At 32.7% G+C, this 17,957-nt stretch overlaps 1 protein-coding gene across 1 annotated transcript in view; it reads right to left on the reverse strand.

The window, feature by feature from the left end:
• Positions 1 to 17,957, reverse strand: part of LOC106716389 (small conductance calcium-activated potassium channel protein) — an 87,496-nt gene that overhangs the window by 43,173 nt on the left and 26,366 nt on the right. Inside the window, exons 2-3 of the mRNA XM_045682815.1 lie at positions 4,026 to 4,777; positions 3,167 to 3,268 (exon numbers count right to left, since the gene is read on the reverse strand). Of these exons, the coding sequence (XP_045538771.1) occupies positions 3,167 to 3,268; positions 4,026 to 4,763 (840 nt within the window). The 5' untranslated portion in view covers positions 4,764 to 4,777. The remainder of the gene's footprint in view (positions 1 to 3,166; positions 3,269 to 4,025; positions 4,778 to 17,957) is intronic.

The raw sequence follows: 17,957 nt of genomic DNA on the forward strand, positions 1-17,957 counted from the left end.
GTAACCCTCTAGTAAGGTAATATTATCTGCGTAGACAGATACTGATTTAAGCAATAAGTTACAATAATTTTCAAGCGTCCAACTTAACGTAATCGCGTCGAAAACTTTTAAACTTCATGCTTTGGTGTTATTCACCTTTGCTTTAGACTGAGACCATTTAATAGCAACCATCCAAAAGCTGTGTGTGTGTTTTTTTTAAATAATTGAATGTAAAATGTGAGATATTCAATAAGTGTATAATTCAAGTATATCTTGGCATAATTCAAGGCATTGTGTTACGAAGCATTCTATATATCTCCTGGATTGATCTGGATTCCAGCCAAATCGGAACAAATGGCTGCAGATGTGTCGATCAAACTTCACTGCATCGAGCAAAATAACATCGCCTAGCATCAACTGTAATGCTTATTCTGTTTATGCTCAAGTTGTAAATGCAAATGAAAGACAGATGGAACCATCTAGATAACAATGTCTCTGATTTAGTAACTATTAACTATCGCCCGCGATTCCATCCGAGCGGAATTAAAAAAAAAAACTTAATAAGTAGCCTATATGTCTTACCAGACTATGTTCTACATCAATGCTAAATTTCATCCAAATCCATAAAACTGTTTTGGAGATACCTTCAAACAAACATCCATCCATCCATCCATCCAGCCATCCATCTACACATTCGCATTTATAATATTATTAAGATTGACAACACAACATTACAGATGGCAACACCGCATGACAGATATCATCACCGCATTTTAGATGACCCCACTCGAGTAAGCGTGTGCATAAAAGCAAGAAGCATGCTCGGTTTCTTCCATTTCCCCACGATTTTAGGGACAATAGCATCGTTACTCTGCTCTTTTGTGTATATTTTTATTTGATATTCAATTTAGATTATTGTCTATTACCTGTTCTAAAAAAAATAATTAATTAAACAATAAAGAGTGCTGAACTCGCCTTCATCTAAAAGAGGTTATAGAAAAATAAGATGCACTGGTAATAATAATTTTTAAATAATATATTAACCGTAATAACGTTATAAGGCTATAAGAATATTCATAATTAAATTAATGAAACCTTTTAAAACGTTATTAAATAATCTCAGAATCACGCAAATAATTAACTAACCTATAACAAAATATGATCTAAATAAAATTGTAGACTAAATTTAATTACGGACCAAACTTTGATCATTGATTCGAAAAATACTAGCCCACAATTCAAGTTGTTACATTTTACGTAACACTTTTCAAATGTTGAAATTCAATCGTTACAAAGAGAACTTTAAAATTCGGATAACGGATCGGATAATACTAGGAAAAAATTGGTTTGTGAACGTTGAAGAAGTCAGTCGTAACTGATTTCTATTTTAATATTTTTTCTAGTATAATTAGTAACACTTTTAATATGAGTAGAATAAATGTTTCGTTTTCAACTTAAGTTATTTAAAATAACAACAATTAGATTAATCTCAATTACGCCCCTTTTTTATGAAGGCGTAAATTGTACTTAAGTGGCTACTAACATTTGTAAAAAATATTATTAAACAGTATATCAATAAAGGGAAGGCTAACTCGAGCCATGTACATTTGTATTTTTCAAGTCAGACAAAAAACTGTATTTAAGTTACTATACTAAAGTCAATAACGTCGTCGTTTAATATTTATTTAGTCGGTATTATATTTCTTAAAGGTAACTATGAGCGGTGTACTCGGTTAAATATTTACGTGAACTGAAACGTAACCTAATCAATCACACGACAGTATACCTTTAAGTCATTTTGTAGCAATCGATAGCCGTGTAATTTGGAGTATAGAAAAAATGTCAAATTACTCTTGTCCTTGTGTACGTTCAGTAAGGTGTTGAACAGATAAAATTGATCGCAACGAATTTAAAACATTTTTATTATATTTTTATGACCAGAACCTTGAACTAAAATTACCTATAACGCGTAATGTGTCATAAATTTTTATATATGTCATATAAATTATACATTAAAAGTGTATATGCTAGCAGTTAATTTTATCACAAGTTTTCGATTCCTTCATTTTTATATTCGATAGAATCTCAAATTTTCCGCTGTTGACTGTATGCTGGTTGTAATTTTACATATTAAATTTCAAAATAACAATAAATTAAACAAAGCTCTTAGCTTTTAGTGAAGGAAAATATCCACTCAAAGTCTACAAAACAAACAGGAAGGAAGAGAAAATCAATATAGACATGAACTAGTCAGCGATGTATACTGCTATTGAAATAAGATATATTGTAAACATTTACCTTAATAGTAGTTACAATAGAATTTGTTAGTAGAACTAAATAAATTTAATGTCTATAAATTTACAATAAACTTAAGTAAATTGTAAGAAAAATATGAAATAAATAAAGTTTTCAGAATACTATTAAGTAATAAATAGATAGTTATTATTTTTGTGCAAACTACTTATTATCTAAAGTGCCTCATCCTCTTAAATAACTGAGATGTGTAAGTGCTGTGTATCGTAAAACTATTAATGAATTTTATAATTAAACTATGGGTTATGATACTGCAAAATCAGGATCTAAAATCATCCTAGTTATGAAAATTCGCAATTAAAGAGTTGATTACAGATAAAGCTAATTTATTGCATAAGTGAGCAGTGATGCGAATTAATGATAACCTTTCGAAGATCACGTGGACGTGAATGCCTAAGTGCCATGGGATTTAAGTATATGAATATACCGTGACCGTATATAGAAGCTACAGGGACGCCACATTCGCAAACTAAGCTCTCAATATCGACTGCACAATCTATTTTATTTGTTAATACTTTTAATGTAGTTATAAATAAGAGTGTTAATAACTTCAATGTAGGTTTAGATATGACTGTTAATAGATAGGTAATAGTAAGAATTTTTGATTCACGGATATATTTAACTGATAATTTAAAAGATCATTTTGTAATTTATGATGCAGTTGTACATTAGGGCCCCCGTACTCTGGCAGTCCAAACAGTCTACAGAGTAGTTAACAGAGGACCGACAACTGCCGAACAATTCAAGGTACCATTATGAGTTGCTTGATACACTTTGTGTAAAGCAGCCCTAAAGATAATGTATTGATGTTGTTACTATTTGATTGTACAGTCGATGGTGGTATGGTGCGAGATGCAATTACTATTTGTCGAACCGTTCTAACGTAGTTAACAGTATCTCCCGTGGCTTCAGTGAATGCGCGTCTGAGACGAGCTCGGCGAGTCTGCGACAAGGTTTGTGGGCAGAGGAGGAGACCCTGTTGGTGTAAAAAGAATCAAATCGAAGCCATCAAGTTTGATTTGATTTATAGCTCTTGTGTTCTTTACACAGCACATACACGCCGGCTCTAAAGCTTATAGTATTTAGTTCTGCAAGGTTAGAAATATGAAAAGAAATCTATAAGCGAATACAGTCTGAATTTGAAGTACATATATACAAAAAAGACATAAAAAGCGTATGTATAAATATCGCAAATAGCTAAATTATATATATGTACTTAGTATGTCTCTGTACAATTACATTAATATTTAATATAGTAGAAATTTATTGAAATTAATGTATTGAGTTAATTTTCTGTTATATATGACGAAAATTAGTAAAAGAGCGGTTAATAAAATAAGAAAAATAACTACAGTCAAAACCGTTTATAGCGACATCGTTTAGAACAACATACCGGTTAAATTGACCAAAATCAAAGGTCCTGGCTGAATGTTATATACATATCTTTCCTATTAATACCTGTCACCGGTTGTTACAACTATCGGTTTTTACGACTCAATATGAGTAGACCCTTCGATGTCGTTATAACAGATTTTGACTGTACTTCTATTTTGTTTGTTTTTAACAAAGGAATTAAAGTTTTTCATACTGTTTTATCTACTTGAAAGTCAAGCGACCAGATTTAAGCAACCGAAAATTTTATAAGAATACGTCTGCCAATTAAAAGTTACTTAATTTTAAATTAACTCCGACGAGCATAAAACAGAACAGCGCCATCTATCGACTACCCTTACCTGTTTGAAGGGACGCATTCCACCATTTATTCTCAGAGAATCGGCAGCAATGCCAGCTATTCCATCGCCCGGTTCCCGCAGTTGCCGCAAGGAGGCGCTGGGGTGGTGGTGGGCGTGGTGAGGGCAGTGGGTCACGCATGCGCTCGACTCCGGCTGCGAACTCTGGCGGATGATTCGAGTACTAGTTGTGGGCAACAGTAGCGCCGGTGGTTGTATGACAGGGCACGTGTTGACGGCGTGCAGGGAACTACAACCGCAGTTGTAATGAAATGCTGAACGAACGCTTTCTCTCGAAACAGATCGCGCTAGGTGCAATGCGGACACGGGCGCCGTGGACTGCCTGCGTTCGCAAACGCGACATCTCGTGTATCCGTGAGGCACTAATTGGCAGGTGGTAACGGAGCATCTGTGGCTGCCGGTGGCCACGGGCGATATTAGTGTTTGGGGCCGGTCTGGCGGATCTCGACATTGTAATTCTATATCGGGAACACTTCTTGTTGAGTTATCTTCAATTCTGACAGACGTTGCACTCTCCTCGCTGCCTGGGCCGCCTGACAATTGGGGTCGTAAGTTAGTTGTGCAATCTTGCCGCTGTAAGATCGGTTTGACAGTTCTGTTCTCGGTGGGCACGATAACTGTCACCGCTGGAGCTGCAACCAGCAGACTTGCGGTCTCGTCGCTGCTGCCGTAGCCAGAGTTGGTGATGGCTTCAGTACTATCACTTGTAGGTGCCGACATAATGATGTTTTTATCTGAAACAAAAGCGGAATAAATGTTATCGTAGAGTTTTATCAAAAGAATTACATTATAGAAGTACGTTATAATTTTACTGAATTAACTCCTGGATAATAGACGCCTAAGAAAATATTTGGACATGTAAAATCTATCAATAATGACGATCAATACTCTAATTTCAATCTTGGTTGGCTCTATAGACTGAAATATTTACTTTAATTTATTATTTATTAAAGCACTTCATATTACTATTCAGTTTCAAATACTTTAAATGTACATAAAAACAGGAAAATACTATAAAAAAAACAATCGACATACAAAAAAGTGACTATCGATGATAAAATATTCCACTTACGATATTTAAAATGAGGCATAAAATTTAGCCAATTTGTAGTTAGATCCGCGACGTAAGATATAATGAACTAATTTAAAATCAGACAGCAATATCCGTCTGCGTCCCAATTAAGTTCAAAGACGGGGGGAACTTTAAATTTATAATGTACGAAATTTATACTCGTTTCCTACAAAATGACACACAAAACAGCTGAGTTAACGTAGCGATTCAAGAACACTCAAACGTTTTTATGCTGACGCTAATTATGACGGCTACATTGTTCTTCAGTTTTAATATTAACATGGCAGTTTCAGCGATTTTAAATTCTTAATTTCGTAGCAAATTAAAAAGAACGTATAATTTTTTTCCTTTGAGTTTTACTTTATTTTATTTTACTTTTTCTGATATAATTAAAAGGATGAAATTCCAAATTCCGTTCAGATAATTGATAACAATGTAAAATCGATATCTCAGTTTGTATCAATTTTTTTCTTAGAAAGCTATTGTTAGGGCTTTTTATAACAAGGCCAAGGGTCGATGAGAGATTTCTTGGTTTCTAAGATATTTTATTTTTTTTTATTTTTCATCATAATTTTTAACCACATAATGAGGAAAGCCAATTTCGAGGTTTTTTTTAAGATGTTTAAGTATAATTAATATGTAAAACGTACTTACAATTAAGTAAAATATAACTACGTCATTACTACCCGACTTTTTCAAAAGCACAAAATTATATTTAAATATTATCAAGTAAAAGCTAAATAGAAAACTGCAACCCCTATTATGAGAACATCATATTTGACATTTTGAAAGAATACATTAATATATACGTACCCTTATTTGATACTTCATGTTATTTTAATAGACAAATCGCGTGACCGACCTCGGCACGATTCTCAACACAAACTAACACACAACGTTCATATTTGATGCGTTAAGAATCTTTGATAATACAACTAATAATTTCAGCAACGTTATAAAACTTTATCATATAAAATAATCTTAAGGAATTTGTTTGATCTTTAAATATATTAATAAACCCTGTTACTTTTTTCTTTCTTTCACCCTCATTTAGTTTTGTTTTTAAAGATAATTAGCGTGATTACAATGTTTTTTTATAAAGCTCTTTGATAAAGTAAAAATAAAATAAAATAGCCTTTTTTTCAGTTCTGCTTACAAGTTACAATAAAAATAAAGAATATAATATAAAGTTTGCAGGTTTTAAAGGTTAACAGATTAAAAATTAGAAGTTAAATAAAGTTAAAGTTACACTTTAGATGTTACTCTTCTAGTATATGCTTTTTGATTATTTTCTACAGATCTGTTTGCCAGTCGGCAAATACCTTTGATAGTAAAACAGATTTCTTTAAATTATTTCAGTAATAACTGTCTATACAATAAAGACATCTAGCAAACTTTTAAAGGTTGCAGTTGCATTATCAATCTTTAATTTCAGCAATAATAAAGTAGTAAATGAATAATAAAGTAGAATTTAAAGAACTTAAGTGTTGATTAAAGATATATTGGTAGTGTAAGTATGTATAAACAAGAAATACTGTTTCATTAACACATTAAAGCCTCCGATTCGCAAAGAGATCACGGTTTAAAGATTTTCAAGCTAACGTACCGTAGATTTTATTGTACCAAGAATTATGTTTGCTTTTTATCGTCCACGACTTTATTCTCGTTGAATTAAACAAAATAGTAACCTGTATATAGGTAAGCTATAATAATATACTATTTCAAACTGTAATCAACTTATATCTGTTCCAAATATCATACAACCCGACTAGACACAAGTAATATTCAATTTACGGTATCACTAATCGAAAATTAAAGATATTGCTAATCGAAAAGTCAAAATTCGTGGAACTGTTGGCCCAGCACGAATAATTGTGACAATCGCCATCGTATCGTATTCAACAAAATTTGTATTAAAATTTGTGATGCGCATCTGTCGGGCGTAAAGTACACCAAAAATCTAATACTAATTTTGACCTGATTGCCTATGTTGATACGAAGGCGATTGCCACAAATATTCGTGATAGACCCAAAGACAACTGTCGAAGTGTAACCTAATTGTCACGTATTAAACCTTAGCATTTTGACGATTCTTTATGCGATATTGATAATCGAATGTGACATTATCTACGGGCTCATTCATTCGGGATACGATCAGCCGTTATGGTGATATGTGGTATTAGACATCCACACATAAAAATTTCTTATGTATAATATTGACAATGACTTTCAATTAATAAACTCTAATATCATTAGTTTATGAAGTAATTTGTAGAATGTGTAAATGTTTCATGCAAATGTTGTTATCAGTTTAATGGTTATTCATTCCATTAGTTAAATTATATTGCTCCTAGTCTAACGCCTGAGCAATTTAATTTGTTGAACGCTACCGATGTTATAGTAACAATAGATTTAGCCTAACTTTTAGGTAGAAGTAGAATCTATCATAGAACGAAAAATTTTAAAATCATGTTTATATGTAAACTATCCAGTAAAATATAACTAAAATACATAACATATATATGTACAGACTAGACAGATTAATAGAAATAATACAAAAAATAATTGAAATCAATAATTAGGTTGATTAATTTATTCTGCAATATACTATAAAGTTCTTTTTGTGTTTATTTAATACTAGCTTATATCCGCGACTCCAGCGAGCGAAGTAAAAAAAACAATAATTAGTAGCCTATCATCCGTCCGCTATTCATGTTCGTCTCTCCTGTCCCACTGAGTTGCCTGGAAGAGATCGCTTATAGCGATAAGGCCGCCCTTGCTGTGTAATTAGTTTTTAGTTATTTTGTTATAGCTTAATAAAGCCACAAGTAAATTTATGTATTATATATTATATGATTATTTCAAAGACAATAATGATATGTTGATCGGATCCTTTAAGCATGCCCATTGCATCCCGTATTGTGGAGGTAAGCCGAAGCCGCGTTCGAACGAAAAAGTTTGAATCATCGTTCCTTGTGCGTACTGCTAAGGATTGGAATAAGTTGCCGGCGTCAGTTTTTCCGTCCAAATACGATGTGGGGGCCTTCAAGAGTAGAGAGAATAGGCATCTACAAAGCTAGCGCGTACCATCTTTAGACCACATCTTCACCTCATCGGGTGAGATCGTGGTCAAGCGCTAACTTTTTCAATACATAAAAAAACGGTCGCAGTGTATTTGCGCCCCGTGGACTTCGTATGTTGTATCGTATTCATATACTAGCGATTTCACGCGTCAACGCAGGATGAAAAAAAAATAGCCAAGTTACTACTATAGTAAAAATTCCTGCAAAATCGGTTCGGAAGAAACACGGAAATGCGGAAAGACAGACAGACAGAATCTAAAAGATTTTTCTTTACAAATACGTCCAGACAGTCTAATTTTATTTATTGTAAAGAGATTTGTATAGGCAACATCTACGTATGGACAGAATGAACGACGTTGTTATACCTGTGGGTTCATAATTTCAAACCATCCACATGAAACATAATGTTGTCTTAGTTTTTTTAGAGAGTAACAGAGACAATATATCTTTTACGAGTATTCCTACAGTGGAATTTCTCGGTTGGGGAATAGAGTTGTGTTTGAAAATTTATTTTTGCATTTGACAATTCAATTATTAAGGATTCCTAAAGGCTATTTAACACTCTGCTTCATTTTAATTAAACCGTACTGTTGGAAACCGCAAGTTACAGCTAGTGGAAGATAAACGAAATTTATCTTATAGAGTGATCTTATCTGAGCCCAGCAAAAATTATTACGAATGTTATTTTCTGTTTCGTTCAACTGATGCTGTGCAATATCATTATATCAATAATCGTTGGTTTCTGAGAACTAAATCCCCGTTTAAAACATATTGTTATCTCTGTTTTGTCCAAGACAATGAGAAAGATAACGATAAGTTTTATACGGGGATTTTGGTCTTGGACCTAACGACAAGGGAAGCAAAACCTTTGCTACCTTTTTAATAGTATTAAAGATGTGTATAAAGCTATTTTTAATAAAAGCAAAATTTTAATTAGGTTCGAACTTAAATTAATTATGGTCAGATTTTGATCAATGGGCGAACGTTAGTCTATTTACATATTGTATACTAGCTGTAGCCCGCGACTCCGTCCGCGCGCAATTAAAAAATACTAACTTAGTAGCCTATGTGTTCTTCCAGACTATGTTCTACATCTATGCTAAATTTCATCAAGATCCATGCTGCCATTCTGGAGATACCTTCAAACAAAAATACATCCATCCATCCATCTAAACATTCGCATTTATAATATTACTATGATGTTAGAAGAAGTGAGTACATTCTTCCTATAGTTCATTTCAGAAGAGTTTGCCAAATTTAGGCGACAAACAACAACCGACAATGCTGGGTACTTGAAAAGTTTTATAGAGAAAATCGAACGAGTAAATAACTCAACCCGACGAACCGGAAGTGAACCGTAAGTTGATAACAGCCTGAACTATTCCGGAAGATTGCACGGATCTCATGTGCCGTTCTAATTTTATTTCTAACTCTGTTGCTTGTAAAATTATTCCCATTAAACTATGATAAATTTTAATATAACAATTTTTTTTTTCAATATTATAAATTAATATTTCAATTTAAAGAAATTTGAACCTTTCTTAAAATTTTACTTTATTAACTCACATAAACTGTGGTGGGTTTCTTATTATCGTTATTGTAGTGTTTGTGTCTATGGAATAGATACAATTCACTGTCTCATGTACCACACTGGAAGGCACAGCTGTCTCTGGGTAGTTGAGTGACGAACGCGGTACGAAGCGGACGTGCGCCTGCGCTCCAGTGTGGTAGTGGTGAGCCAGTGTCTGTCCTTAATCATCTTTAGGGACCCTATGGTCCTACAAATGGCGACGAGGTGAAAAAAAAAAAAAAAAAACAAAATAGAAAATTGGTAACTATGTCCGTATTTTGCGCCCTAAGTAATAAAATACTTGTGTGTAAATTAAAACATTGCAATCAAGATATTTAATTTTATGCCTAAAAGTAGAGTACAATTATTATAGATTTCATAATAGAAGAAAGATGACAATATGATACGGGGAACATTAGTTTACAGTATTATCCGATTTTATAAGTTGTATACGTGTAAAATAGTAATGATGATTTATTGCAAGCATGCGATATCACTTCCGCCGTCGTTATCTATTTATTATGATGAGTAGGAATATTTGTCTATTAAAGTTTAGTTCAAAAAAATTTTAATTGTCAATAATATTTACAAATTATTACAGCTAACTGTAAAAAATTAATTGTAAAAAAAAAGCCATTGAAATTATTGTAAATTATTATACCTTCAAGTACTTACAATATCAATCTTCATAAGTGTAAGGAACGTCAATAAAAGGCGGGGTCAACGGGTGGCCTGATTTATTTGTAAAGATGTTTTAAATCTGTTATATTAATCTACTCACTATTTGGTCATCAAATATTCTCTGTAACGAGACACATCAAATGCTACAATAAGTATCAACTGACATATTTATTTTGTTCAGAAATAATTATATTTCTGGCAAAGGTATTTGTGAATCTTCTTCAACGAACCGTTCTAGGATCTAAGACAGTGTCATACGAAATATGGGTCTATTATCTATTAACTGCAACTAAGTATTTCACGTAAAATGACAGATACAGGCCGTATTTTGAAAATCGGCTATCATTTTAACTAAAACTAGCTTTTGCCCGCGACTTTGTCCGCGCGGAATGAAGGGATAGAAAACGGGGTAAAGGTGGTCCTATGTCCGTTTCCTGGTTCTGAGCTGCCTGCCCACCAGTTTTCGGTCAAATCGATTCGGCCGTTCTTGGGTTGTGGATGGTGTGACTGATGCGACTTTCTTTTATACATATAGATAATACAGATATGTAGTGCTCTGGATTTCCATTAAATTGGAGATATATCTTCGTCTATTTTGGATATCCATTAAATTGGATATATGAATGCGTAAATAGGTAAACCTAATAAGGTACCTTCGGAGTATTGAAAAGTATACATTTATAATTTGGGTTTCTATTAAATTAGAGATATTCTAAACTATTTTATTACATTGTACAAAATGAAATTCATTAGGTTGAATTTAACGTGTCTCGGACTTCTTTTAAATAAGAAGTATTAGTAAAAACAAAAGAACTTTCATTAAATTGAAGGTATTTTAGATTTTAGATTTAAATCGAACATTTTCAGTAGGATGCAGCTGATATTGCAACGACTGCTAAAAAGAGAGGTACATTATTACAATAGCGAAGATAATTTGTTTGTTTACAACAAAAAAAGTATACGCTAAAACGAGAAAAAATGAAGAAAGAGATAGAATAATTGTGTTAGTGTAATTATGATTTTTGCGTATATTGAAAGATTGTTTTAAAATAAATCGAATGTCGTTGAAAATAAGTCAAAACATATTCTTACTAATTGACTATAACGATTTTATAGGTGATAAGAAAGATAGAAGACATCACCCGCAATCGGTTGTTTTCGTTATGTCGTGGTCATGTGACGTACACTCTGTACACTGAGAGCAATTTAACTTTATTTAACATATAACATTAGATCCGACGATATATCAGTAGATGCTAGAAGTTATCGACGGCATCTCAGTTGTATAGTTTGATGCGTTGAGATGTATCACTGGATTGGTTATATAGTTTATTTATCAATGTTACAATAAGTTCCCTCTGATGTTAAGAAGTTTAATTGATAAACCTATGTTAATAAATAAAAAAGTAGTTAATACTAAAGTCTGTTCGTGGGTCCTTAGCAAAAAAAATATATATTACCAAATTATACGTAAAATTAAATGTTCAATTGTGGGAGCATGAGCAAATGAATATACGGGTGCAAATAGTAACAGATACATGTAAATACTGCACAAAAGTTTTGATTATTTTCTTTTGAATATTACCAGGTCTCACAGTTTAATAGAAAATTTGTGTTGTCTAAATTTAGTTAACTCTAATTCCGTGACGTCGGAATGTCGATAAAAAAAATGACTGAAAAGGTAATTTGTCCATCATTGTCAGTGTAGTATACAAGTGTGTGTAACTAGTGCACGCTGTCATGTGTATTGTACAGGCAGTAGTACATCGGCCCAATCGTCTAAGTTTTATTTGAATTTAAAATATAACTAAACTATAGATAGGTTTAGCGTTCGCCCGTGATTTCGTAAGCGCAAAAAATATGCCTAGGTTCTATTGATAGTCTCGACAAAATCGGTCCATGCGATTCGGAGATTATTCATATGGCCATTTGCCTGATTGTCCCTTATAATATAAAAAAAAATTAACTTTAACTGTCAACTTTAACTTACGTTAAATTTTTATTAATTAACGGCTTTAACGATTAACGAAGTTACATTTTTATTTAACGAATTAAAGATTAACGAAGTTAACTTTTGATTAACTGTGCCCATCTGTGACCAGGACCATAACAGGTTCACAAATTATTAACATCCTGAAGGAACTCTTTAGTCGACTGGGCTATCCACATTCAATCACTGCAGATAATGGCCAGCAGTTTGTAAATGAAGAGTTTAAAACTTTTTTGTGAAGATTGCAACATTAAACTTTTAGTACTGTTCCATATTGGCCGCAAATGAATGGGGAAGTTGAGCTTCAAAATAAAGATATCTTAAAGTGCCTTAGAATAAGTGCAAGCGAAAAAAAAAAAAAACCACGAATATAAGAGAAACATTATATTAGTATTTTATGATGTATAACTGTACTCCTCACTCAGTAACAGGAAAGACCCCTTCAGAACTTTTCTTTAAACGAAAGAATAGGGATAAGATTCGATGCTACATGATATAATTATTATTCGGGTTAGTTTCGACATACAACATTTTTCAATTATTTAATTCAATACTTAATTTTGACATTAAGCTTGAGTGTTGTTGATACGCCGGCTTGATAATACATCATGGCGTCGGCCGGAACGCTGAGTGATTAGTGAATTGATACATACTTAAACCAATGATCTTATGACTTATGATAACATTGATACTTAGTAACAACAACTGCAATTTTTTAAAAAAAAAAAAGGGAAATGGATTAGCTAAGTGTGCATTTGAATAATGCATAATTATCGTGATTAAATAGTAAATACTTTATTGGCATAGCCGTTTGGTTTATATGAAATTATGCATAATAATGCATATTATTATGCAAAATAATAAAAAAAAATTAGGTTTCAATTTAATTTAAGGTTAATCTATATACTTTTCTTCGTACTATTCATGGCGATCATAGTATATCTTCGAGGGGGAGTTCATTGCAGCCACTGATAGTGACAATGACTCACACTTTTGTTGTTTTGTTTTGTATTTTCTGTACTACAAAATATATCTAAATTATACGTAAAATGTTTGTTAGCAACAAGACCTACCGTTCTCCTATATCAGTTGTTAATTATTGCAGATATCCATTAAGTTGGTTGTACAGTCACATGAACGGAAATGTAAACATTGTTCTTGTTATGACGACATGACTTCTGATGGCGTTGTTCGATGAGTACATCATTTAATCAGATGAGGTAAATTTCTTTTAATTTAATTAATTTTTATGACTACCATTAGGTATAAAGATCTTTATTTGTCATTAAAAAAAAAAAAAAAGGAGTAGATATGTTCGGAACCGTACCGCCGTGCGTAAACAACTTCTGTAAATCCGTGCTCGTAATTTTATTTTAAAAAAATTGTTATGAGTAATTGCATTTATTTAAAGTAATAGTTATAGTTTTTCTGTGCGTTGTAAGGAAGGTGTAAGTTTAAAGCGTTTGCTATAAACAAATGTTTTGTGAAGTTTTTAAATGTTATTAAACTATGCTGAACAATTATTGATATACCCGAAAAATAAATATGTATATCATACAGGCTTGCGGGTTAATACGTAATATGGATACAGAATACAGGATGAATATAAAGCAAAATAAACCTTAACACAATTATAGAAGAGAATCTAACTTGACAGAAATGACAAAGTTATATATGTAGAAAATATTGAGAGATTATTACAGTTCAGCGATGATATATGATTTAAGTTTATTTTTGAAAGCATTAATACTGTTACAATTCTTTATCTCGTCTGACAGTTGTTAAACATTTGAACGCCTTCGAACGAAATAGTTTTATTCCATAGTTAGTTCGCGGAGTAATAGATTTTAATTTGTGTTTGTTACGTAAGTTATGTTTGTTATCTCTTTTTCGAGTTTAATGTTAGACTTAATGTTTTTATTTGTTATGTTCATTATGAGAGCACAAGTCTTAAATTTAAACATTTGAGTGACATTAAGTAATTTTGTTTGTTATAAAGTTCATTAGTTGGAGTTCGGTAATCAAAAAATTAAATTGGTGGTAATGATTTTCAGTAGATGTGAATACATTAAATTGGATTAATACAGTGTCAATGAACACAGAGAATTCCATTCAATTGGAATTGAGGTTACCATTAAATTGGAAACACTTAGGTTACCATTAAATTGGAAACACTTAGGTTACCATTAAATTGGAAACACTTAGGTTACCATTAAATTGGAAACACTTAGGTTACCATTAAATTGGAAACACTTAGGTTACCATTAAATTGGAAACACTTTTTTTTTTTTTTTTTTTTTTTTTTTTTTTTTTTTTTTTTTTTTTTTGCCTCTACCTCTAACATGTTGGTCAGAGTCTATATTCACTATTCTCATTCATTCCAGTTCTCTCTTTTATTCTGCTCGCACTTTTATTCTGCATACTATATTCTTTCTTTCATTCATCCGCTTTTATTCCTGTTCGGGTGGGGTTCCCGATCTAATCTATTCTATCTATGTTCTACTTATTTATTTATTTATTCTGATTGCAGGTAATAAAACACAGCTTCTTAAATCTTTATTCATCAACCAGTTAAATGCTTACTTTCTAACTTAATTTGCTAACAACTTATTTACAGGATCTTTTAAAGTCTTATTTTTCTACTTCTCTATTGGATACCCAGTCTATATAATCTTATTTTACTAATCATGTTTATTTTATTTACAGGTGCAGTGTGTGTAACACTCCGGATTTCCTAAAAGGTAAGGCACTTATTTTTTAGCTTTATTTTATCTTATACTACTGACAACATTTTACTCTTTTTTACAGGATTCTATTAAACAGGTAAGTATACTTATTATTAAAGGTCTTATTCTACTTTATCTTATCTTACTGCTATTTCATTTCTCTATACTTCTATGCTTATAAATAATATATATAATAATATTATTGCAAGCATCATTAATACGCTTATATTTTATTTCTTATTTACTACTTTTCTACTTAGTCGCTTTGCAGTACTCAAAAATCTCCTTTTATATTTTCAGCTGTTATTGCCCCGCGAATATAATCATTATATTGGTTTGCAATACTACCTCCATTTCCCATATTCTCGCTTTTGAATTCTGTCTGTGGGCAGTAATTTGTGCTGTTTACTGTTGCCTTATATTTAACTATATTTAAATACTTGGCAAAACTACCGCTACCCTGCCCACTTTTTATTTGTATTCTATTTGTTATTATTTTCGCTGTTGTTTTTGTCCTGTTCTCATCAGCCGGTAAATTTGCCTTAGTTATTCCTTTTTTCAGGTTATTCCGGGAGATTTTGGCGGTGTTTTGGGTGCCCTGGGCGTCTTTAACAGTAGGCGACAGTTGTACGCGCAATCGTGTCCCACTTTTTCCGGATTGGACAATTGCGGTCGAAACTATTATGGTTGGTTTCCGTGAGTTTTGCCCTATGGCAGTTTTGACACTTGGGTGGTATCCCTGCTATTATGTCCGCGCAGTCTGATCGCAGGTGTGGACCTCCGCAGTGACTGCACAGGTCTGTCGTGTCCGTGCAGAAGAATTGGAAACACTTAGGTTACCATTAAATTGGAAACACTTAAGTTACCATTAAATTGGAAACACTTAGATTACCATTAAATTGGAAACAGTTAGGTTACCATTAAATTGGAAACACTTAGATTACCATTAAATTGGAAACAGTTAGGTTACCATTAAATTGGAAACACTTAGATTACCATTAAATTGGAAACACTTAGATTACCATTAAATTGGAAACACTTAGATTACCATTAAATTGGAAACAGTTACGTTACCATTAAATTGGAAACACTTAGATTACCATTAAATTGGAAACACTTAGATTACCATTTAATTGGAAACACTTAGATTACCATTAAATTGGAAACACTTAGGTTACCATTAAATTGGAAACACTTAGATAACCATTAAATTGGAAACACTTCGGTTACCATTAAATTGGAAACACTTCGGTTACCATTAAATTGGAAACAGTTCTATTGCTGACTACAGAGAATTCCATTCAATTGGAATTGAGGTTGCCCCAAAGGACTCGAAATTTATGTTAAAGAATTAGATAGGACAAACAAACTTGCAAGTACATTTATCTACGCCTCATGTAGTCGGAAAAACTACATGTCACGGTAAGGAATGAAGAAACTGGACAAATACTAAGAATGAACGTTACACATCTAAAAAGAGTGGAAGGGGAATGGAAATGTAATGGAAATTTAAATGAAGATACATCAAACATTAATGAATGAAACAATCTGGTTGTATTACATTACAATTACAATTACAGTAAAAATATATATATAAGATGTTGATTGAGTTGAAAATAATAATAAAATAAAACTTGTTAACAAGGAAGGGATGTAGTGTTTGTGTCTATGGAATAGATACAATTCACTGTCTCATGTACCACACTGGAAGGCACAGCTGTCTCTGGGTAGTTGAGTGACGAACGCGGTACGAAGCGGACGTGCGCCTGCGCTCCAGTGTGGTAGTGGTGAGCCAGTGTCTGTCCTTAATCATCTTTAGGGACCCTATGGTCCTACAGTTATATATATCAAAATCTAAGCAGGAAATAGAATTACGTTATTATTAAGCTATCCAGAATATCTCCGTGAACAAAGTAAATATAGTGTGATATGGCATACACCTTTTACGGCCTAATATATAGTCCATTACGTAGCCCTATAAAACCTAAGTGTACACTCATAAAATGCACTCGATTTACGAGACCCCGCCAGAAATAATAGCTTCAATCGTAAAGCGAAACCACTACAAAATGCTTCTTAGTTTTTTATTTGCACTCTAAATGAGCTAGATTCACGTCTGAATGTTTTTATATGTAACTATTTCAAGCCTGAAAAATACTCGTCTCGAAATACGTAAATTTACGTCTTGTAGAGTAATTTGAACACTTCCTGAATTGCTTTGTCCCGTAGGACTTGAAAGTCAGTTTGGATCATTCGCGTCTTTTTCATGGAAAAAGACAAGCTTTCTTCATTTATTCACCCTTGTGGATCATAGATGCGTTCTCAATCTTTATGTGGGTCAAAGGAAACCATAAAAGAATGTTGCAAGGAAATAGCTCTCAGAAATAACTCAATAGTGGTAGACGCCGGCACATGACATCTGTTTCTCGAATGAGTAGGCTTGGTAAAATACCACACAGAAGTCAGGAATGCCGACGAGGTAATACCGAGTTTTGTTTGAAGAACGTGCATGCTGGATGCCTAATTTCAGTTCTCTAGGATTGGAAGCGGAACTGGATTTGACAGAGGAGCCAGCATAGGATAAATATTCTCTTCCTATCCGTCGATTAGAGGTAGTCAACGCATTTGTAATTGCGGATGTCTATGGGCAGGGGTCACTTCGCTATTTCGGCGAATTTCATGGACCGCTTGCTTGTTTGTTATATTATAAAAAACTAAGCTAACTACAACAACATTGATTATGTTAAGAAGATATTTCTGAAGTCATATTAATGACATTCCCCAGTCCTAAA

This window comes from Papilio machaon, chromosome 20 (genome assembly GCF_912999745.1).
Source record: "Papilio machaon chromosome 20, ilPapMach1.1, whole genome shotgun sequence".
NCBI classification, from domain to species: Eukaryota; Metazoa; Arthropoda; class Insecta; order Lepidoptera; family Papilionidae; genus Papilio; species Papilio machaon.